The following is a 24,350-nucleotide window of genomic DNA, read 5'->3' as shown; positions in this document are numbered from 1 at the left end:
AAATGAATACATGCAATTCTCTGAGACTCATTCTAGCAAGTAGGAAATGTCTAATAAGGGTTAGCAATTGTGATGTTCACTCATTCAGCTACACAGACACCTCAGGGAGTGGGGTAGATTGTCTCTACTTGCACTAGATTTGGTATTTGAAGCACAGGAGGTCTGAACTCATTTCTCTGTCATAGATCAGCTGTGTGAGCTGATGCTGAAGTTACCTCAGACAGCATGATCGCACAGGCATAAAGAATGTGGATTTGTTTTTACGTACCAATTAGGGCTTTTGCTAGAGAAAGTGTAATCTCAGCAGATCCCCTTAAAGAAAACTCAACTCTCCACAGGAATGCTATGTAAGAAATATGACAGAACAGAAAATCCAGTTAGCCAGCACAATCCTTAGTGTCAGGCAAGGACTGTTCCAGAAGGAAGGATGAGAGAAGGAAGTGGTGATGATAGGAGAGAGTGTCCCTGAACCTGCATCTCATATGGAACTTACTGCTGTCTACAAGTGTCTTAGCAAGCACCACCTCTTCAGTGGAGCTGACTAGGCCAGACAACAGATGCTGGTGTGAAGAGCACAAGATGGCCTCAGACAAGAAACCATCCCAAGGGGCTGCCACCAGATTTTCTTGTTTACTGGAGACCCAGCTCTCTTAAAGCACAAGGAAATCCCTTTAGCTCATCATGAGACAGATTCATTTCCACTCTTGACCTAAGACAGGGTATCTCAGCTTCCACAACACTGGCATTTGAGGCTATATAACCGTTTGCTGTGAGGCACTGTCCTGTCCACTCTGGGATGTTTAGTGGCACTCCTGACCTCTCTGCCTGCTAGATTCCAGTAGAATACCATGACCCCCACCATCAAAATAGGACAGTCAAAAGTCCCTAGTCAGGATTCAATGGGGGCCCGGCAGACTACCCGATGAAGAGCACTGCTTTAGAGAACAATTAGTATCCATTTACCTTTTGTTCACAGATGTCGACTAACCCTGAATTCCCTATCTCCTACATCATAAACCAAATGAAATCCCACAGATGACTAGTCCAGAGGCTTTAGGTTTAGAGGCAATTTTTCTACTGCACTGTTAGCCTTAGGGCAAAATTCACTTTGTTTTACATTAGACCCAGTTCTAAGATTTCCCACTAGAAGCAAACTGCTTTTTGTATCACAGCTTTCATCAAAGCATCCATTCGGTAGATGTTATAGGGCAGCAACTGCCAAGAGGAGCAAACCGAGTACAGGTGCAGATTCAAAAACAACAACAAGGGAAGAAAGAAAGAAAGACCAGACTGCAGCTCTTCCGTGGAGTGGGGTACTTCAACAGGGTAACCTATGACTGGCGCTGTTTGCTACACTAAGGCCACACCACCCCCCGAATCTAAGCTCTGGTTCTTCTCAGGGGAAATTACTTTGTTTGGTTTGCTAGCTCTGTGTATAAAGATGGAAAAGGTCTTTTATTTAAAAGATGTCCAACAGAGAGCGTGGAGTGGAAATCCAGGGAGATATACCATGTGACAGTTAATCAGCATTTACATTGTATGTTTAATCATCACAACTGGCATAGTTAAAGCCCAGTTAGTTATCACCAACTAAAGCAACAGTGTGGCTTGGTGGATCCCAACTCCAGCTGCCTTTAGAATCATCCAGGGACTTTAAAAACAACCATCCTGAGCACAGCCCCCAGCTCCTGGAGTTGGTGACTTCGTCAGTCTAAGGTAGGGTGTTCAAGGACCACAGGTCATGTGAGCACACATTCAGAACTGCAGAGAATCAGGAAAGCAGAAGGCTTTACAGTGCAACACCAGCATTTCTCTCAGCTGTATGCTGAGATTTCACTCCCCAAAATGGTACACTGACTGCTTCATGTGGCCCCAAAAGTAAGGTCAACAGGTGAGGTACCCTGTAACCTTCCTAAGTCTGGGGGAAACTAGTAAGAGTGTCTCCATTTGCTCATATATTCAATAGTAACCACTGGTGACCTGTTTGTGTGGGGGGGTTCTTTTTTTTCTTTTTTTTTGGTTATGCAAGACAGGGTTTCTCTGTGCAGCCCTGGGTGGCTAGAACTTGCCATGTAGACCAGGCTGGCCTCGAACTCACAGAGATCCGCCTGCCTCTGCCTCCTGAGTGCTGGGATTAAAGGTGTGCGCCACCACCATCCAGCTACTGATGACCTTCTATGTGATGGGTACTGTACCAAGTGCTGGGGAGTCACAGATGAGTAAACACGGCCCAAGCTCTTAGGAGGCAGAAACACAAGAACATGCAGTGTCATACAGTGACCTTTAGTCACTCCAACTTTCCTTTAGAAAAACGTCTCCTTATCCATGACATATATTCTTTTTGTTCTGCCATGTTCCCTTATTTCATGGCTTCTTTTAAAATTATCAATTAAGAGGCCCAGCCTCCCTAATGAGAGGTTGGCTCAGCTAACTCTATGCCCATTGGGCTCCTTTTGGGGTCTCAATGTTACCAGTGTTTAGGCCCTTGTCTGTCTGCCAACACAGTCTGGCTTTCCTTGATATGTCCTTGTGAATGTTAGCTGCTCTTTCTAGTCTGAGAACTCCGCATCCTTCTCTTCACTTGTTTTTTCTGTGCTGGCTAGAGTTGGCTTCTGTTGCTTGTAACACAACCAGCTAATATATCGCAAAAGGGCAAAAACACAAAGCAAGAGATGAAAGAGTCGCAGATAAGTTTGGACTTGGACTTGGGAGAGCCGGCTTCCACCAGCACTGCTCCTTACTGGGCACCACTCTCTGAGGTCAGTGCAGAGCACCAGTGCCGCCTCCTCCTCCTCCTTCTGTTTCAGTGTTTGTCTGTTGTTTTGGTTGCTGTCTTTCGTGCTGGGATTCAAGGCTTGTGCTATCAACACCCAGATCTTAATGGTTTGGGTTTTTTTTTTAAGACTTATTTTGATATTAGGGCAGGGACCAATTTTTGGCAGAGTGACTAGGGATATAATTAACAACTGACCTATACTCTGTTTCCTGTACTCTTGATTTCTCTAGCTAGGCAAAAATGAACTCTAAGCATAGCTGACTTTGCTGTATTCTTAAGTCTGTGGGAAAGAGCCAAGTCAACATGAAAGGTGAAAAATAAGCAAATAATTTGAGATAAACAAAGCTAGATTCAACTATGTATGAAGGAGTTTGCCCAAGATTTGCAGCTGCCTGGATTGAAGGCCTGACTGCATTTAAATGCGTATATTCACACACACAGGTACACATGATCCCACTGAGTCCCAGGAAGCCCGTGCTGAGAACACAGTCAAGTTCAGGCTTCAGATTAAAGGACTTCCCCTGCCCCCAACCCCTTTCCCATTGGAGCTAAAATAGAATCCTTGAAGTCACAGAACTTTATTACTAAAGAGTCTCTAGTGATCATCTGCTGTTCGAATATTAAACGGTATTATAATAAAAAACCTGGAGCCAGATATCAGGGTGAAAACTGACAGATCAGAGAAGCAGAACAGGCCACAGTCACTACCTATTACCTCACCTGCTCCACGAATCCTCTGACTGAAATCCTCTGAGTCTTTACCCTAAAGGGTCTCAGCTGAACTGAACTTTTTCCTATCGCCTCACACCTTATATACCTTTCTCTGCCCAGCATGTCACTTTCTGGGATTAAAGGTGTGTGCCACCACTGCCTGGCTCTGTTTCCAGTGTGGCCTTGAACTCACAGAGATCCAGATGCTCTCCACCTCCGAGTGGTGGGATTAAGGGTGTGTGCCACCACTGTCTGGCCTTTATGTCTAATCTAGTGGCTGGCTCTGTCCTCTGATCCTCAGGTAATTTACTAGAGTACACAATATATTACCACAATCATCTAGTCCCACCCACCAGGTAACATCATAGAACCCTTTGCAATGTGTGCCACTGAGAGTCAGTATCTTGTTCTAGGAGAAGCAGGGCTCCAAGTGTTAAAAGGCACATGCTTGCTGGGCATGGTGGCACACACCTCTAATCCTAGCACTCTGGAGGCAGAGGCAGGGGGATCTCTGAGTTCGAGGCCAGCCTGGTCTAGAGTGAGTTCAAGGACAGCTAGGGCTACACAGAGAAACCATGTCCCAAAAAACTGACAGAAAAGAAAAAAAAATTGGCACATGCTCTAAGGCAGAGAACATCTGAGTGGCCAGGCTCTCCAGCTACTGACCTCATCAGGGCCTGTAACTTAGCCTCAGTTTCCCCATATGTAAATAGAGGGCAATGACACCGCCAACCTCTGGATTTCAGGGAGACCTGAATGAACCAATCAAGGAATGAGTTTGACAAAGGTCACAGCGTCACCACCAGCAATAGAGAGAGGTCTGTCCCAAAATTCACACAGGTCCAACTATCAGAAGATCTAACCACCCGTCTACTATTTCCTTGTAAAGATCTTAATTTGCCCCACAGAGCTTAAGAAAGGTCTCTAAATTGCTCTCAAAGGAGAATGTGGTGTTATGAGCTTGTTACCCAGCAGAACATACCTAAATTTATGACCATTCCTCACGTGGCTTCCACAATCTATGTGCTCCCCTGGGTGTGCTCCAGTGCGTAGGGGCCCATTTAAAAGCAGCGTCCATTGTGCCCAGTTTACATAGTGCTACTGTGTTATCATTGTGATGGAAAAGCTCAGTCTGTTAAAGGTGGGCCAGAGGGGAGGTAGGCTCAGACCACAGCTAATAAAGTCCCAATCAACACAGCCACCTGCTAGCTGCTACCTGCTAGCTGCCATGGCACCTCAAGCTCTCCACTGGAAAAGTGAAGGGTACCAGGACCCAGCTCATTGGACACTTGATTGATGGAGGGAGTGTTCACTTGATTCCATCCTTCTCTGCCCCCTCTGCAGTCATTAAACCTACTAAAACTGCTCCCATCACTGTTATCAATAATCCTCGCTAGTCAAATCCAGTGGTCAAGTCTTGGCTTCATCCCTCTTGATCACTTAGAAGGTTCTGTCACATCCACTCATGTTTCCCCTAACCACACTGTAGGAACCCTACTTCCCTGGCTACCCTCAAGTCTCCATTGTTGATGCTCCCGATGTCACCTCTAGATGCTAAACTGTCCCAGGCCATCCCCTCAGCAGCCAACTTACTCCCTAAGGCTGTCTTATCCCATTCAGTAAGAATAAGTGCACGGACTGTGTGAGTCTGCCTGGGTGAGTCTAGCTGCATACTTTATAAGCTGTGATATAGAAGCAAATGACTTAACCTTTCTATGCCTCAGTTTCCCCATTTATAAAGTGGGAGGCTGCTGTGGATATCACTCTGTATAAATAAAATACTGATTGGCCAGTAGCCAGGCAGAAAGTATAGGCGGGACAAAGAGAGGAGAATTCTGGGAAGTGGAAGGCTGAGGAGAGAGACACTGCCAGCCTTCGCCATGACAAGCAGCATGTGAAGATGCTGGTAAGCCACGAGTCACGTGGCAAGGTATAGATTTATAGAAATGGGTTAATTTAAGATTTAAGAACAGTTAACAAGAAGCCTGAGCCATTAGGCCAAACAGTTTAAATAATATAAGCATCTGTGTGTTTATTTTATAAGTGGGCTGTCGGACTGCCGGAGTTTGGCAGGACCCGGATAGAAAACTCTCCAGCTACAGGAGGCAATTTCATATATTTGTAATGTTAAATTAGTTATGTAAGCAAATTAGTTAGAATGTGCTAAACACTTTTTAAGTGTTAACTCTCTACTTCTATCGCTTTATATATTATAAACATGCTGATGTTTATATCCATGAAAGTAACAACCACACGCTGCTTCCCTGCTCAAGACTCTTCATTAAAACTGGACTGCTCTAAATCTTATCACACGATCTGCCTTTGTTTCCCTCTCCACCAACGGCCCCATTCTTCCTTGCCGATTTCCCTCAGGCACATCTACCTTGGCCATGTCAAACCAAAGCCAATGTCTCTTCAGGGCTGTCCTTGAGCCCCCTTTCCTTCACACCTGTGCGTGCTCTTCCAGAGTTGTTTTGTTGTTGTTGTTTCTTCGAGACAGGGCTTCTCTGTAGTTTTGGTGCCTGTCCTGGATCTCACTCTATAGACCAGGCTGGCCGCAAACTCACAGAGATCCGCTTGGCTCTGCTTCCTGAGTGCTGGGATTAAAGGCGTGCACCACTACCACCTAGCATTTTCCCAGAGTTCTTAGCAAACTCTGCTCAAATGTTACTTACTAAAGAAGCCTTGCCTCATTCCTCCTACAGATGGCCTCCACCCTCATTCCTGTCCTTCCACTGTTTGTTCCCGAATAATCCATGTGATAGTCTACGCTTGTTTGTTATGCCTACTAGAATGTCAGCTCCTTGGAGAGTACAACTTCATACTGTTTTGTCTATTGTCATACCACAGCACCTTCCCAATAAGATACAGCAGATGCTCAATAAACCTTTATGGAATAAGTAAATGGAAAAATTAAAAGGTGCTCAGCACAGCTCCTGGGACTAAACAAAAATAACCATAAGTCTGTGATTTCAACTTTTAAGAGGCTTAAAACATTTTAACATTAACACAACACAAACAGGCAAAAGTTACAGTGCCATATTTTGACCCAATTTTGACATAAGCACACACTGTATTATACATACTTGGAGTTTCTTCCAAAATTTCCTGAAATTTGTTTCTCTCATACTCCACCAAATCACGCTGAATGTAAGGTCTAATATTCCTAATGACAAAATTCGTCATGTCCAGTCTCATGAGGTCCAAAACACGGAATATTTGTCTAAAAATTTCAGAATTGAAATGAGAAGTTGTTAGTTAAGAAGTTCAGTTGAAACTGAGAACTACTACCTATGTGTCACAGGCTGGATAGGATAAACCTCTTGAAAATGGTGCTGAGGCACTAACAGTCATTCCCCAGGGTCATTTTTCAAGGAAGTTATATACGTGTATTCCACAGGTCTCCTCCACACATTGCAAAATCACCTACTGAGACAGTATTTGTACACCAGCAGCCCATCCCCCACAGCCTGCTGTAACTTCAAGGAGCCTGAACACAGTGCATAGGATTCCACTTCCAAGGAAGGAAGGAAAGCATCTATGTAAATCAAAGGACAGAAGGTGAGGCATTGAGGAGAAAGCAGCCCGGCTCAAATTCAGCTTTTCCACTCACCAGGCCTATGCTCATGCACATTTCCTCGGTGTCCTTATGCCTCAGCTTTTCATGACCAAAAGAGAGGACATCCCTTTGGAAGTGTGTCATGAACAGTAGTGAGATAATGGAAACAGAAGTTCAGGAAGCAATCGTGTTCATCACTGCTCTTTTCATAATAGCCAGGAAATGGACAGCCTGGTTATCTATCAACTGATGGGTGGATGAAAATACAGTCCACTTAGCCCAGTGGTTGTCAACACTCCTAGTGCTGTGGCCCTTTAATACAGCTCTCCATGTTTTGGTCACCTCCAACCATAAAATTATTTTCTTTGCTACTTCATAACTGTAATTTTGCTGTTATGAATCATAATGTAGGTGGACAGTGGTGGTGCATGTCTTTAATCCCAGCACTCGGGAGGCAGAGATTGGAGGATCTCTGAGTTTCTGACCAGCCTGGTCTACAGAGTAAGTTCAAGGACAGCCAGGGCTACACAGAGAAACCTTGTCAAAAACAAACACCCGCCCCCAAAGAATCAATGTAAACATCTGTGTTTTCTGATGGTCTTACGTGACCCCTGTGAAAAAGGGAGTTTGACCCAGAGATTGAGAAACACTGATTTATACTATAGTATTTTATCAAATGTTAAAAACCAGAATTATGAAATGTACAGGAAAATGGAAAAATGCATGGAACTGGAAAACATTCTATTGAGTGAAGTGACTGAGACCTAGAAAGACAGACTTCCATGTTTTCTCTCATGTGAGGACCCCAGCTTAGACTTCTGAGAGTTGTATGTCTGTGTTGTAAAGTGTCTGTAAAGGTCAAGACACAGGAGACAGTAAAATATATAGAATATGAAAGTTGACGAGGGGGAGATATGATGTGTGAAAAGGTTTAGTCAGGAATGGGGGAGGGGGTGTATAACAAAAACAAAAGATATATGAAAAAAATCCATACAAAAACCCACTTCTTTATAAGCTAACTAAAAACCCCCATTTTTTTTTTAAAAAAAAGCTAGGAGTGAAGAAACCCTGCACGAGTGAGTAATGCCGCTCCCAGAAGTCATGGGTCTCTAGACAGAAATATCAGTGTCGGGAATAGGACATCTCCTCTGAGTCGTTGCCCAGAGAGGTCCCAAAATTTTCTCCAAAACAACATCAGCAGTTGCCACTGTTCTTTGTTGCCTACCAGAATGAGACAGTAAAACTAGGCTTACTGCTAAAGATGCTACACATTATTGATTGTCAGACACAGAGAAATCAGTCTGGATCTCAGAGGGCAGCTTCCCTGGCTGCTAGCCTAGGTAGTGTCAGAAAGTGCTATCCAGGCTGCTGGGGGTGTGGATAATCCATCAATGGTTTTATCTAGCTGTGAACCCTGTGGGTTACAATACGGACTTCTGGGCAACAGTGGCATGGCTATTTGTGGGGTAACCAACTACATTCTGACTGCATTTAAGGCCTACGTCACAGAAAAGAATACATACCTGATACTGTAAGCTAAATCAACATCCTATGACTTAGGAGGCCATAGGCCATAGAGGGAACCTACCATTGTTGTTTGGCTAAATACACATTGTCAATCTTCCTCCTAAGTATTTATGTTTATACTCATAGATCAGTGCTACTCTCAACCTCAGACAGAGATGTCCCTTTTTACAGTGGGTGAAGGGCACAAGACTGGACCTTTCAATACTCTATCATGGATAGAGGAGGTAGCCATGAAGTTCCACCCCTGCCTAAGGGCGACTAGCAGTTAATGGTTGCTGGGAAAGGGGGTGACATTTTCCTCAGTGGCTATCACCACTCATGAGTTACACATGCTCCAGCAAACAGCCTCCACCCATGTTTATACAAGCAACTCTAACTGAACACAGTGGATAAAAAAAAAAAAAGTGGCATCCAGTAGGTACCCATGACCAAGATAAACACTAGAGATCATATGCCAGTAATATTGGTGGCTAGAAGAAGAGCTTCTGTAATCTTCCAGAACTCAGGACATTTCTAAAGACATATAAAGCCAATTTTACAGACAGGTGAAGCATCACCTTGACAAACTGTCAATTTACCACAGGCTACAAATGAAATTACTTTCTATATTCTATATATAGACCAGTTTCCATCTCCTCGTTTTCTAAAACTGTAACATGAAACTTGGTTCTCAGTATGACTTGTATTCATAAAACATAAGTGGTTCACAGTATGTCCTCTGGGATTAGGAGGAAGTGATTGCCACCAGAGATAAACAAGATGCTCACACATCAATGTGAACCTCCCGTCCTAGGAGGAACTCCCTTCCGCAGCCCCGCTTCAGTCTGGTGAGACCGCGGCTAGACACAGTCAAGGGTGTCTGCCCCTCTGGTGCTGCGTTTGCACACTGTCTCAGTCTCTTTCCTCTTGTAGCTGAATGGAGGCAATATCACCAGCTAGGTGAGGGACAACCAAGAACAGGGGAGCCTGGCTTCCCAAAAGGGAAGTGGAGAGCCGCTGACTAATACTCCCAGAGTCAGACACTAGTACAAAACAATTTTTTTATTGACAAAATCACTGAGAATTCAAGAGCAGCTAATGACTCTTCCCAATGCAGATGGCTTCCTCCAACCCTGACTACATTAGAATCCACTTGCTGGAGTTCTACAACCCTATAAGCCTCCTTCGCTAGTGCCAATAACAACTGTTTAATTAGCACAGTGCATTGTTAAAAGTCTGTCTCTCCCTCTAAACCCCTGGGGCCAGGAATTCAGTTTTTATTACTGTATCCTCAGGGTCCACTGAAGGCAGACTAACAACCTTGCTAGAAAATTCTACACACTCTGTCAAGGACTGACTGGATCCCTGCTTTCTTGTTTTTCTCTGTGTCACAAACTCCTCTGGAAGGCCAGTTATCTACACTCCTCATGCTCCCAGGTCTATGAATGAACGTGAAGACACTGTAAGAAAATGGATGCAGCAAAAGGGCTAACCTCAGCATCTCCACGATGTTGGTAGTGGCCTTCAGCTCTCTGATGTCTTCATCTCTCACAGGAGCACACATCTTTCCCATCGTGTTGATGACATAGTTGGCCAGACCTTGAATGTCAACAGCACTGTGCTCGGCCTGCTGTCTAATGAGGTCAATGTCCAAAACTTCACAGATCTGATTATGAAGTCTGTTCCCACCAGGAGTGAGAAAAGAGAGGAGAATCTGCACGGGGGAGGAAGAGTCGGCAGCATGGTTACAGGAGGTGCTCCCCATCACACCCAAGTGTCCCCATGTTGCCTAGGAAGTACTGTATCAGAAACACTCAGTGTCTCCACCTTGAGAAGAAAGCTCCATCTGCTGATCAAAAGCCACCACTGTGGTGACTGACTGACATTTCAGAAGAAAACAACTGACAAGGACGTAGAACCTGAATACTTCCAAAGTCTTCTGCGAGGAAGAAGGAACGGCTTGCACACCATGGCTCCAAAAACACTCAAGAGTAGACGAAAAAGCCCTGTGAAGTCCTTGAGGAATACGCTGCACACAAATACTACCCAACCCAGTGGTTAACTGAGTACTCATCACGTGGTGGGCTCCCAACTCATGTACATCGTCAGGGCTGGGGAACAAGCCCTGAGCCTGACTGTCTCAATTCAGATCCCTCTGACCTCAAAGCTTTGTGACCTGGTGAGTTAGAGAACTGTGCACATAAAATACTACAACAGTGCATGGTAAAGAGCAAGCATCTTGTCAATGTCACTGAAAAGAACTGCCATCTTCTCATTGAGTTCCTGTAACTACCCTGTGACACTCAAAAAGCTGACATTTTTAGAGGGTGAGCCTATTCCGAGGCCAGGTCTAACTCCAAGGTCTTGTTTTGTGCTCAAAGCTCTACCCTGAGCTCTGTCTGCTGCTGTCTCCCTAGATTCCACCCACTGCTAGGAGGTTCACAGAAGAATCTACTGGTATCTGACAGTCTTTTAAAGTGAGAGATGATACAAAGATACCAAACAGTCTTCGGAGAGGAAACCAACTCCTTCAATGTATTGCATACACACACCCATTCCTGTTCATATGTTGAAAGCCAATTCTGACAGGTAATTAGGTCATGAGAGTAGATTCATCAGAAATGGGATTAATGCCTTTATGAAAGGGACCCAAGAGGGCGCCTTTGCGGGCCTCCCCACCCTACCCCCCGTCATGTGAGGATAAAGAAAGGATTCTAAATAGGCCTTCACCAGGCAGCAAATGTGCTGTTGTCTTGGTCTTAAACTTCTCAGTCTCTAAGACTGTGAGGAACTTCTACCGGCATAGATGGATATCTATGGTATCCATCACACAGACCCCAGGGGATTAAGGCACTAATGGAACAACATCAACTTGCCTCTCTGATTTCTTCAAACAGTCTGATGGCATATTCATATTGGGGGGGCTCAGCACTGAGATCTGCTTCCAAGACATCCCAGAAGGCCTGGTGAACAACACGCTTCACTTGACCAGCAAGGCTACAGGGAAAAAAAATGGACTATTTAAAATGAGCATTGAAAGATACATGTTCCCTATAGATTACTTAGAAAATACATTTAAAAAACCCAGAACATATCTTACCCTTAAGCCCATGATTAATCTCTTAGCATATTTCCCTTGTTCAGAGCATGAACAATGTTTTCAAACAATAAAAACACTGAGCTGGAGAGATGTCTTAGTGGGTAAGACTTGTGGAATCACAAGGACAGGCAGTCAGATCTCAGAACCCTCTTAACAAACCAGGTGTCCTACAAATACCTGGGGATTTGGAGGAATCAAAAGTCCTCTTGTGGCCTCCATGCACACACATAGTCAAACAGATAGACACATGCACACAAATAAAAATAAATATTAAAAAAATACCAATATGCACAATATAATACATTTTTTTCATTTATAGATTCATGTTTTCCCCTAAACTCTAAAATGTTTCCTTAGCATATCTTTTAATAACTTCAAAAAATTCTGTCCTAAGAAGGCGTATCATGACTTAGTAGATAGTCTTCTATACAGCTCTGTATTTTAGGGGTAAGATATCAACAGCATTGCCCTTTCTTCAATAGCTGAACTTGCATGGAAGGGACAGATTGGTCCCAAGGAGACATACCTTTGAATGGCTGCCATATTCTACTCAGATGTCCCATTTAAAGCCAGCCAGGAATAAACTGCTGAAATAGGAGACTTCCCAGGAAGCACTCACAAGAATCAATGCATTCCCACTGAACTCTTCGCTACATTTAATCACACACACACACACACACACACACACAATCTTTAGCATCCTTCACATACACACAGGATTCCAGGTTACCTGTTCTCTGGGAGGGCGTTTTGCTTCAACTGGAAGTTCTCATTCACAGCTATTTCATGAGCAAGAGTCATGTCTGATAAGTTCTTCGCAGCAGCCATCACGTCATCGAATGTCACACCCCCAGGAGGGCTTGTTGCTGAAAGGAAAGCAAAGTCAGCTAATGCGGTAGGAGAGAAGATGACATCCAATGTCCCCAGTGCCAGGCAGGCTCTTTTTCAGGTAAATATGACAGTTCGACAAGTCAGAGAACATACACTAAAGAAAGGTGGGCTTGGCAAAGATTTCAAATATGGAAGCACTCCCTCTGCAGCTTTAGTTTCCATATTTATAATGAATTTTCAAATGTTCCTGAGACAAACTCCCTAATATAGGCCTATTATAACTTTTAAAAACTTAAACCAGTTTCTTTTCCATGTTTATTGATATATGTGTTTACATGTACTAACAGTAGATTGACAGAGGAGGCTGTGTACTTCCTTACTGTATATACAGTTTAGTGTAAGGCTGAAGTTCATTCCCATTTCTGCCATTTGTTAGTTCATTTGACTTCACTGACACATACATTAGCCTCTTAACAGGCTCTCTCTGAGACAATTAATTAAGACAATTTTTTTCTTTTTAGTTTTTTCATGACAGGGTTTCTCTGTGTAGCCCTGGCCATCCTGGATCTCGCTCTGTAGACCACAGGCTGGTCTTGAAGTCAGAGTTTCACCTGCCTCTGCCTCCTGAGTGTTGGGATTAAAGGTGTGCACCACCACTGTTGAGCAATTTAAGTAAGAGCATAGGAGGAACTCAATACATAATTAAATCACAACAAAATACATTTGAGAGGGTAGATTATCTACTCAATAGGAAAATAGTAAAGAATTAGAGTTATTTCTAGATATTATACTAAGAAATTGTTCAAATAAATCAAGTTTACAAAATCACTGTTGGAAAAAAAAATCTCAGCTTCAGTTAATTAAAAGTCATGACCTCAAATAAAGGCACAGATAGGCAATACTTTCCGTTTGTTGCAATTGTTTGTTTTAGGGGAGGAAGGGAGAGGAAGAGCTTAAGTGGAGGAAGATGAGAAAGATGTTGCCTGGGAACTGGCAAAATCCTTCTTCAGAATGGCTGGGTACCATGATATAAGATGTAGAGACTCTGGACGTGGTGTCAAGAATGAGAAAAGATGCAGAAGTGCATGGCTGCTGTGGATTCTCTACCTCAAGATTCTCCTTAAAAACTTCTGTAGTCTTTGATCCAATCATCCAGTGATATCCAGAAAGTCTCAGTGCATCAGGATGCTCATAAAACCCCATTTATAAAAGAGCAACACAAGGTAGAAAATGACTGTCCAATGGCAAATCAATAAACACATATAAATGTCTATTACTCTATGACATAGTAGGTGGTCATGAGGACAGTGTTTATCATGAGTATGTATGTGTTTGGGTTACAATACTAAGGGCAAGAGTCCACATCAGTGTGAAGGATGATGGTCTGGCAAAGCGCTGGCAGCTGTCTATCATGTTTAGGTTATACTGCAGGCAATCTCTTCTTTTCTCTATACTATAGATTTTCCAAGTTTTAAAGCTAGAAATGTAAAAATTGAAATAAATAAAACTAATTGTTTTGAAGTGGGCATCTAATCATATTGAACATCAGTTGCTTTTTCCTACCTTAGCTTTGCTAGTTTTAGATGTTCTCTACTTTGTAGACAAAATGCTAATTCAAAACTTAAAAAACAAAAGGCAAAGTCAAGTAGTTCATATCTGTATCTGTAGTCCTGGTGGTGGGGGGGGGGGATGCTGAGGAGGAAAGTGCCACAGGTTCAAAGCCAGCCTGGGCTACAGAGTGAAATCTTGTGGAAGGAAGGGGAAGGAAAAAAAGAGCCTGCTTGACACACGTCCTGTTTCCACAGACTGGGGGTGGGGGTGGGGGTGGGGGTGGGGGTGGGGGTGGGGGGGTGTTTGTCTCCCCAGTGACAGCCTTTCTTCTGGCTCTCTCACAACCCACAGTGTAGTAATTCTCCCTGTGGGTTGATCTGAGGGGATTTGCACAACAGTGTTTAAAATCAGCAGGGAAACTCTCTTTAGATTATTTCACTTCCTGTCCACCCTTCCGGAAAGGCAAATTTCCTTCAATGTGAAACAGAAAAGACTAATTTGGCTTTATCATAATCTGCACAAGATAATCTCAAGAAGGGGTATTGCCACCATTTGGGAGGCAAAACAGACAGGGCTGGGGATGGGGATTTAGCTTCATGCTCAAACCAAACAGGTTAGAGACAAGGCTCAACATAAAATGAGCAGGCTACAGGCTTATTCCTAAGAACACACGCAGACTGCTACAGTGCCTTTGACATGCTATTCTGGTGGCTCTAGAAAGGAGGGGGAAGATCTGCTCACAACACTTCTGAGTTTTCAAAACCATCATGCATTGCCAGCACCCCTGCCGCCCCCTGCCTTGCTCCCTGTTGCTCACAGGCAGGAGAGCTGGATTTGCTGGAGAAATCGCTGGTGAAGCTCTGTCTGGAACAGTCATAGTCACTGAGCGAAGCCATGCTTTCGGAGAACCGAGAAGACTCTGAATCACTCTGCTGGTCCTCGTTCACACACTGCTTCTCATCATTCAAAGGCATCTTGTTTCACCTTGGGTATGGAGAGAGAGAAAGAGGGAAGAGGGGAGGGAGGGAAGAGGGGAGGGAGGGAGGGAGGGAGGGAGGAAGAGAGAGAGAGAAAGAGAGAGTGGAGGGGGAGAGATGGGGGGGGCGTGAGAGAGACAGAGACAGAGAGAACCTGCCCAGACAGAGAAACCCTGAATCAACATGGTTTCCAACATGCTTTTTCCAACATGGATAATATAATGCCCACAGGTGTGACAGTATAGGGGGAACAAAAGTCCCCAAGAAATTACTTCCCCCTTCCCTCAGCACCCTGACCAAGACTATTGCAAGATCATCAAGACTTCCTTCCATATCCAGTGCAAATGTGGAGCAGCTCTAAGTGATGACAAATCCTTTTAAAATGCACACAGAGCGCAGCTGCTCTCTCCTGGGTTGGCGTGGTAAGGCTCTGTGGGCTCCTGGGCAGACTCCTTGTTCTGTTCTGGGGAAGTCACTTAACCACCTGACTCTGTGGGAAAGCAAGGCTCAAAGACTGACCTTCCAGGCCTTGGTCAAGACTGAAGAGGATTAATTGCATCACGGGGCTTCTTCACACAGCACGCAAATATAGTTACTGTTCTTACTGCTTTGTTTTAAATAAATTAGGTTTAGCTGATGAGATGGCTTGGGTGAGGGCACTTGCTGCCAAGCCCAATGACCTGAGTTCAGTCCCTGCAATCCACATGATAGAAGGAGATAACCAATCCCACAAACTGTCCTCTGACCTCCACAAGTGCTGTGAGCATGAATGTACCTATACACATACACAGGATAAATGTAAAGAATGAAACTTAAAAAGAAAATAAGGATGCTCAACACACTCTTGGTACCTCTGTGAGTCTCTCAAGGGAATGAAAGACTGAAGAGACTTCCTGGGCTACAAGGTCTCTCCATTTCCATATGAACTGTCCCAGCATGAAGACCAAGACCCGTTTGTTTGGTTTGTACCTAACAATTCACAAAGCAGCTAGCACAACTTACCGAACACCTAGGAACATAAACAGACTCAGAGGGACAAGATTTACTCCACCATGGAACCAGCCCCTAGACGGTAAGTCAAGTGCTTTCTCTGGGACATCACAGAGCATCCCAAGGAAGGGGACAGGCCTAGCACAATCGAGAAAGACTATGGCATATGAATGCCAGCCCTGGACCCATAACACCAGCCAGGGCTATGAGGAAATCAGCCTTGATAGGAACATAGTATCGTTGACACCAAAAGGGAAATTTTGCCCAAGGGAGAAGGCACTTCCAACCTGGATAGGCAACAAAGATAGAGTTCACTTCAGTGAGGGATGGGAGACTTTTCACAAATGCAAAAAAAAAAAAAAAAAAAGGAGAAGCCATTAACAATGTATAATATGACTGGGAATGCCTCTACAATTTCTTAAATGAATCTATCTGTTCATATTTACAGAGTACCTACTGTGCACCAGGCACTGGGAAAAGTAAGTGAACAAAATAGACATTGTCCTATTCTCAAGTTTGGTTACATAAAGCTGTGTGTGCCATATGGAAACAAGGCATTGCTGAGAAGCACAAGAAAAAAGGGGGGAGGTTCAGGACTAAAGGGTACAGAGGAGATATCCAGACGTCACTGTGAGATATAGGGCAAACTGCATCTCTTGGGTGCTGACAGGAACAAGGATGAGCCTGGGAATGGGGGCGGGGGTCATGAAAAGGGAAAAAGGCCAAAGGGCATTTCCACCTGGTCTCAACCAAAACTTTCTTCAGTCTTGACACTCACAGAGATGCACATTGGCTCAGGTCAAAACTTGAGCAGCCAGAGAATTGTGAATTGCTTCTGCAGATAGAAAGGCCCTGAGTAGTAGGGAATTGCCACTTGGAAGCATTCACCCTATCTTAGAATCCCAAAGCTGACTACCATAGACATAGGCTATAAAATAGTCCCGAACTCTTGGCTCTTCAGTGGCAAGTTCTTCTGTCCCGTGAAAACTGGTTTTTACCTGAGCGTTTACTACAGTGTCCTGGGGGGAGGCAGGGAGGGACAGGAGAGAATGAGCTGCTGTCACTCCCTGCCAACAGTTCACTTCCCATTGCTGGCACTACTTGAAAATGCTTCATTCCCAGGAAGCCTCCCTCTGTCCTCCACCACATGGCACTCTGCTCAGCAGCTCTGTAGCTCGTCTCCTTCCTCTCCACAAAAGGACTTGATGATGGGCCAGTGAATACAGACATCTGTGTACCAGGCATGAGGAACTGAATTCAAGTCTCCAAAGCCCATACTAAAAACCTGTAATCCCACGACTACAGGGAGGGATAGCAGGACTTCTGGGGCTTGCTGGCCTCCACCTAGCTCCAAGTGCAGTGGGAGACCCTGTCTTAAGGAACTGGGTGGGGAACAGAGCAGGCTTTCAACATGCTCACCCCCCAAAGCATGTGCAGCTATCTTCCTGCAGTGACTGGTTTTGAGTCTCCTTGGTAAGGGAGACACAGTGCCTCATCCAGCAACAAGTTCACGACAAGTATTCAGGGTCAGCTACATCACAGTCACCGGATCCTATTTGGAACAGATTCAAGGAGAGCATCTGCAAACGGACAGCCCTACACATTCACATGCCTGCTGCTGCCAAGTGCAGCCCTAGAGCAGAGACACTACTATCTATCCCAGCTTCTTTACTGAATCCAAATCCCAGGTCTTGTCATGCCTGGGCTGGCTCCTGCTTTCTCTACTATAGTGGCCTTACACCAACAGGGTATTTCAGTAAAAATGAATAAAAGCTTTCATCTGTGGGAATTTATGAACCGGTTCATTTTATATTCCAGCTGGACAGCACATTCGGTAGGTGTTATAATTACTTGAACAAGGAAGTCAGGTACAAGACTTAAAAAGTAAGAAGCACAAGGTTAAGAGCTAGAGCCCAGTCTGTCACCAGCTTACTGTGTGACTTCATGCACAGCTGTTTTCTCGGGGGCAGGGGGCCATGAGGTGGGCTAATTCCAGATTCTTTCAGTCAGAAATTGATAAGATGCTCCTCAAAACCAGAGTTCCATGAAACAGCATGAGATGTTTTAAAGAAAGCAAACATACAGCAAGCATGTTTAATTGTATGCAACGAAGTTTTGTGTCAACCTGTCACTGGAGGTAGAATCTGAGGCACTCAACTATAACGGAAGATTGAAAAGTATCACACTGTTTAGAAGCTCTTTAGTGGGCAGAAGCATCCGTGTTACAACCGGGACTTACTGTATCCAAGCAGAAGCAAGCAGAAGCTTGTCTTTGAAGCAAGGCGCTCACCACTTTGTTAAGAGTTGTCTATTTTGTATGTAGGTAGATCCCAAATGCCTAACGTGTGGAGCTGGAGTGCAACTTCACCTGGTGACTAAGGAGAGGGTGCCGGGACAGTGTCGGACAGACAACAGGACACGGGTCTGTCAAATCACCTTGGCTATTAAGACAGGAGAACAAAATCATGTTTCCCCTACAGAAAAACAAGTCTGGCAGTGACCCTAGGACAGAACTACATGCTTTTCTGAAATATGAAACTATCAAATGGCCTGTCCCAGTAAAAGAGATCTCTGCAGGCGCCCTCACACCAATCCTTCCCTTCCTCCATCTTGAGTTTCCACATGGGTCCTCTGGGACAATCAACTCGACCGAGAAGACATTGAGGGTAACTAGACTGCTTCAACTATTTCAGATTCTTAGGCTGGTGACAATAGAGCCATTTGTTTCAAAGAAGCACACTGCTTTTCCTACTGACAAATTTAGATCCACCTCGCCAGCCACCAAAGCTACTCCCAGTTAAATCAAGCAATCCGGCAGGAACACCAACCTGAGGACTCACTGGCCAAAGGTAAAGACAGACGATACCTCCAAGCAAAGTTTCCAACATTATTACAACGGGTTACTATTTGAAGAAACTGCAGATTTTATGTATCATTCCAGTCTTCTCTAACATTCAGCATCATGCCACTCCTTCTCAGGACCAGTCAGCAGGTAAAGATTTATTGCTGAATTAAATACATTGATGAGTAATGACAGTTTACTGCTAATATTTTAGAGACAAAGAAATAGATACAGGAACCTAAAGGAGCCAGCCATGTGTCTCACCACAGAGAATAGGGTTATTAATTTGTTATTAATAACAATTAAGAATTAAGAATCAGTTATTAATTTGTGATTCTTCAGTTTATATTTGACTTTATGTCCTTATTTCCTTTCTACAGAAAACTATTTCTATAAATAACCTGTACTGGTGCAGGATTATAAAAAGACACTAGCACTGACATACATGTCCCCGAAGCAGTAAGAACACTGCTAGCCAAGTGAATATCCTCATATGAACAAATTTGGCCCCATAAAGCCGTTTGTTTTTTTACTTATAAAACGACTGGAGTTTTCAATCTGTCCTGCCTGGATCACATTGCTCATCAAGAAGTCACTTAATGTAGTTAGTTTAACAGTCTGCATTTCTGCCTTCCCAGTAACTTTTAAAATGGATGTAGAAAAGGAAGCATTTCCTTTTCCAGTCTCCAGTTCCTATCTCCACACAATTCAAAGGCTAGTGAAGCCTCAAAGTCCCAGGAGCCTAAAGAACATGCACATTGTAGCACTATCCTCTTCGGACCCTCACCAATACTAAAGAGTAAGTTACAACCAACAGTTATGGACGTTTAGCATGATCTCAATAATACTCTGTGGGTGCTTAAAAGAATTGATTTCCTCAAATCTGCATCATAACTGTGTTATGTAGGTGTTACTCTTGTTTAAAATAAGAACTTATGGGTCAGAGAGACAGAATTACTCCCCCAAAGGTTTACAGCAGAGCAGAGGCTCAGCTCAAGCCACAGCAGGCTGGAGCCCTGAAGCCCACACATTCTACTGCTCCAGGGCGACTGGAGGAAATCAGTGTGCTGCTCATTCTTTCCATTCCCTCTCTGCCAAATTGATCTGTCTATCATCACATGGACACTTGCACATGTGGAAGCAAGATGACCTTATCCTGGGACAGCTGTTCAAGCTCTATACCGTGAAGGACATCACTGAAAGAGATCATTCAGCACAGTAACATTCAACCACCCCACTATAGTGACGAAAGCCCTCTACTAGAGTGCCATTCCTTATGTCCTGCAAAATCCTTGTTAAAACCCAGGCACTACCCAAAGGGTTAACTGCTTACAGCTAGCCAAGTCATAAACATTTTGAAGGAAACTGTTCAGGTTATCCAACGGGGCCCTGAAGAATGAAATCCATGCAGTTAAGGCTAGGTTGTGGAAAAAAGAGATGTCAAGAGACATTTAGTAGCTACCCTCCTTCAAGACCATACTGAAGTCAGGCACAAGGCATCCACGGGACAGTGTTGGAGCCCACTACGTTTCCTAGTGGCTGTACCCAGCAGGACTGCATAAAAGGTTGATCGGGCCAGCGGTGGTGGCACACGACTTTAATCCCAGCACGTGGGAGGCAGAGGCAGGCAGATCTTTGTGAGTTTAAGGCCAGCCTAGTCTACAGAGCACGATCCAGGAAAGGCGCAAAGCTACACAGAGAAACCCTGTCTCGAAAAACCAAAAAAAAAAAAAAAAAAAAAAAAAGGTTGACCGGACCACGGGCCTGAGTATCAGGTGTTTCTAAGGGTCTGCACTTGATGGTAACTAGCAAGGGGGAGGTCTTTTGCTCCACCCCTTGGCATTGTTATAATAGACTTTTGGAATAAAGTTCAGGGCCGGTGGATAAGGATTCAGGCCCACCCGAGTCTATCCTGTGTTTTCTCTGTTTCTCTCCCCTCTCTTTCTAACTAAGTCTCTTATCCCTCATTCCTCAAGAGGCCCTAGTGAAAATAATGGTGGGAGCTGGCCTGCAACAGGACACGGGGAGAGGGTGGGACACAACACTGAGCTCTGATGAAAAAAAATTGCAGGTGCTAGAAAATTTCCATCTTCTACCAAATGGCGCTTCAGCACCGGCCCAGAGCAAAGAAAAACCATAGGACTGAGGGAAAGTCCCTGCAACAATACTGGTCCTCATCAAATCCGAGCCTACAGAGAGCTAGACAAAAGCCAACAAGCCGGCCACTGTCTACAAGGCAGTGCCCATGATCCACGAGTCACGTGTCATTACAGCACCAGGGAAGGTTTCTAGGCACTCTTCATCCTGGAAAGCACTCTGCCCATCCCGGCTGCCTAGTTAAACACACTCCGGGGGCCTCATGCTAGCTGCCTGTACACATGACTGGGTCTTCAGCCTTGGGCCACCTCAAGTGGGGGCAATGTATGAAATCCAAGGAGACAGGAAGAAAAGGCGGGTAGGCAGGGAGCCTCCTAGCTCAGGGACCAGCCTAAGAACCTCATTATCAGTTGGCATAGGAAAACCAAGACCTCTGAGCTGGACACCCTGAGTGCTGAGGGGCTCTCTAGGGACAAGGGCAAGTTGTCTGGTTTCTTCACATTAAGGTACCAAGACAACGATGAGAGAGTATACTTCACTTCAGTCACGGGGAACCACTGTTAAGTGTTTCCTCTCCTCTGCTTGTATCGTAGTTTAACAGACACTTCTTTGTTGACTAGATTTTTGCATTAAAACACATGATCTGGGCTTCATGTGGTCGGGGGTGGACAGAACCCACAGTCCTGTACATGCCAAGAAAGTGCTTTCCCATAAAACTACATTCCCAGTCATTTTTAAAGGAAGCGTCACGTCGTTGCGAAATCGCTCGTTTTAATGGAAGTTTTTCCTCCCTTACTAACGTAAACACACGTAACTGTGTCATCCACGTGCCACCAAATCTCGCTGCTATGTGTTGTGGTGCCACCCTGAGCACACAGTCATCCTTGAGAAGGCAAGGGTCTGACCCAGATGTGACCTGAGCTGGCCTCCTGGACCGTCAAGTCAAGTCCAACGGAAGTCCCCGGAGTCCCGCCCGCTCGCCCACGTTCCCCGCTCGCCCCTCCCTCCAGCAGCACCACGTTTCCTGTCAAAACAAACGCTTGGGGGAGGGGACTGCCGGGACAGAGCCCAGCGCCCGAGAAACCCGGCAACAAGCGGCAAACACAGGCCGCGGCCCGGCCCGGCCCGGCCCCACCACGGCTCAGCCCAACTCTCCAGGGCCGGGAGAGCGGGCACCGCCGCACTGGGAGCCCGGAGCGCCTCGCGCCCGGAGCGCAGTCGCTGGCACGCACCCAAAGGGATGTCATCGCGGCCCAGCGCCCCGGCCCCGCCTGGGCGCCACCGCCACCGCGCCCCCGGGGGTCCAATGCCCCGACCTGGGATGGCACAAGGAGTCCTCTCGCCGCCCTGAGGAGAGGCGGTCCCCTCAGATCCCACGGCCCCTCCCCTGGGATGGGTACGCACCCCTGGATCCCGCGCAGAGGCTTGAGGAAGGCTGGGTGACCGGGGTCGCGGGGCTCTGCGTATCCCCTCACCCAGCACCGCACACACGGGGGCACTGACCGGCCTGTCAACTCTGGAGCCTTCCTGCAGCCCCACGCGGTATTTAAAGGGTCCCGAGGTACTCCCTGGGCCAGACCATCCGTGAAGGGACTGGAGGGGGGACGAGGGCGCCGCGGCTCGGGGATCCAGAGGATCCAGTCAGAGCTGAGATCGCTGAACCCTCAGAGTGTGTCTACAGAAACTGAACTTCCTCAGGCTTGCATCGCGAAGGCCGGGGACGGCTCGGATTGAAAGCCGTTTGGTCAAAGGAAGACCTACTCCCCCGTGCTCACAGGTGGTACGGTCCGAGCCTGCCGGGGGCGGGGCGAGGAGTGTACACGGAACTGGGGCAGCCTATGGCCGCGAGTGTCCCGGCCGTGCTGGGGCCTAAAGCGTTGGGGGCGGGGCCTAATGTCTAGGGGCGGGGCCACTGTCTAAGGGCCCGGCCGGGGAGCAGGTGGAGCCCCCAAATCCTGTTTCTTTTAGTTTGCCAGTTGGCTAGATGCTGGCTAGCTCCAACGGAGCGGACAAACTTGTAGTGCCCACTCGCTCTATGCTGTGAAAGCTGGATGCCCAACTTCACACTGTCCACACACACGGGGTCGAGGAAGCCAACAGCATTCCAAACTGGCTGTCCCACGCACATCAGCGACCAATCGCGTCATCCACAGGTGTCTACATTTTCTCGTAAACACGGGTCCTGATTTGCCCCTTGAATCAAGTGATTGGCTTCTAGAAGCCACACCTACCCAAGTTCGCCAAGGCTTCGCATGCATGCATGCAAAGATAAGGTGTTGTACTTCTAAGTAAGGGCTTTTTGGCAGCGCTTATCTTGGGGAGAAATTTCGACCTGGGTTAATGTAAATACGTGTTGGGAGGGGCTCTGTGTGGTCAGGCTTACTAAGCATAACTTCTTGTGAGTTTGCTTTTGGATGTAAAGAAACGGTCTTCTCCTCAGCACAGAGAAACCACTATTCTACTAGGTGCAGCTCGGCATTACTTGTGGTATTCATAAAAATAAATAAATCGGTATTCATATAAATAAATAAATAAATTTTATGTAAGCTGAAATATTTCTGTTTAGGACTGAAATCATATCTAAATTGTGGAGGCAAATTGGCCACCATCATTCTAGAGAGAAGAAAAACAAAAGCAGGCAATATTTTAAAACAAGATAGAAAGACAGTTGTACAGCGTGGGCTGGTCACAGGTTCAAAACCAGTGCCTAACATTTACCTACCCTGGAGCTCTTGTTCAGTGAGGCAGCAATATTTCTGTTTCCCTGAGGTGCTGTGAGAATGGAGGAATCTACAGCAGTCTACACAGGGTTACCCAGTAGTAGCTACTAAAACTAGTTGGCAAGTCATTCTGAACAAACCTACCTAGTAATTTGTATAAATATGTACCTGTCACTCTCCTAAAACACACAACCTAAAGCTGGAGCCACGGCAGGTGAGAGCCCTGGCTGCTCTATCCAGAGGCCCGCAGGTAGTATGGATCTCAGCATCCACATTGGGTGGCTCACAAACACTTGTAACTCTAACTCTGAGGGATGCAATGATCTCTCCTGGACTCCTCAAGCACCTGCACACACACATACATGCACATACACACATATGCACACGTACACTGTACACTCTTGAACATGCAGAGACATACACATAAATAAAAAAATCTGAAAAGTAATAAAATATACAACCTGATACTGATCAGGAGATTGAAGAGAAAATGCTGTTGGTACCCAGGTTCTTTCCTATGGACCCACTGTTATTTATATCACTTGTTGGAATAAGCAGATGGCAGCCTCTAGTCTCAAGACTTGCCAAATAACCACCACCACACAAGTGCCCTAAAAACACCACAATAAAAAGATTAACCAAAAATATCTCAATTCCTGGTAAGCGTGTGACAATGACATGTGGAAACAG

The 24,350-nt window shown here is 45.5% G+C and overlaps 1 protein-coding gene across 1 annotated transcript in view; it reads right to left on the bottom strand.

The window, feature by feature from the left end:
* Tcp11l2 (t-complex 11 like 2) overlaps positions 1–22,496 on the bottom strand; it is a 35,795-nt gene extending 13,299 nt beyond the window's left edge. The window contains exons 1-6 of the mRNA XM_052752920.1: positions 22,345–22,496; positions 14,852–15,018; positions 12,383–12,518; positions 11,429–11,549; positions 10,046–10,266; positions 6,574–6,710 (exon numbers count right to left, since the gene is read on the bottom strand). Of these exons, the coding sequence (XP_052608880.1) occupies positions 6,574–6,710; positions 10,046–10,266; positions 11,429–11,549; positions 12,383–12,518; positions 14,852–15,008 (772 nt within the window). The 5' untranslated portion in view covers positions 15,009–15,018; positions 22,345–22,496. The remainder of the gene's footprint in view (positions 1–6,573; positions 6,711–10,045; positions 10,267–11,428; positions 11,550–12,382; positions 12,519–14,851; positions 15,019–22,344) is intronic.
* Positions 22,497–24,350: the final 1,854 nt, after the last annotated feature.

The sequence above is a fragment of the Peromyscus californicus genome, unplaced genomic scaffold, assembly GCF_007827085.1.
Source record: "Peromyscus californicus insignis strain IS unplaced genomic scaffold, ASM782708v3 Scaffold_24__1_contigs__length_46423439, whole genome shotgun sequence".
NCBI lineage: Eukaryota > Metazoa > Chordata > Mammalia > Rodentia > Cricetidae > Peromyscus > Peromyscus californicus.
The sequence above is the reverse complement of the archived record's forward strand: the minus strand, read 5'-3'. Positions and strand labels throughout refer to the sequence as shown.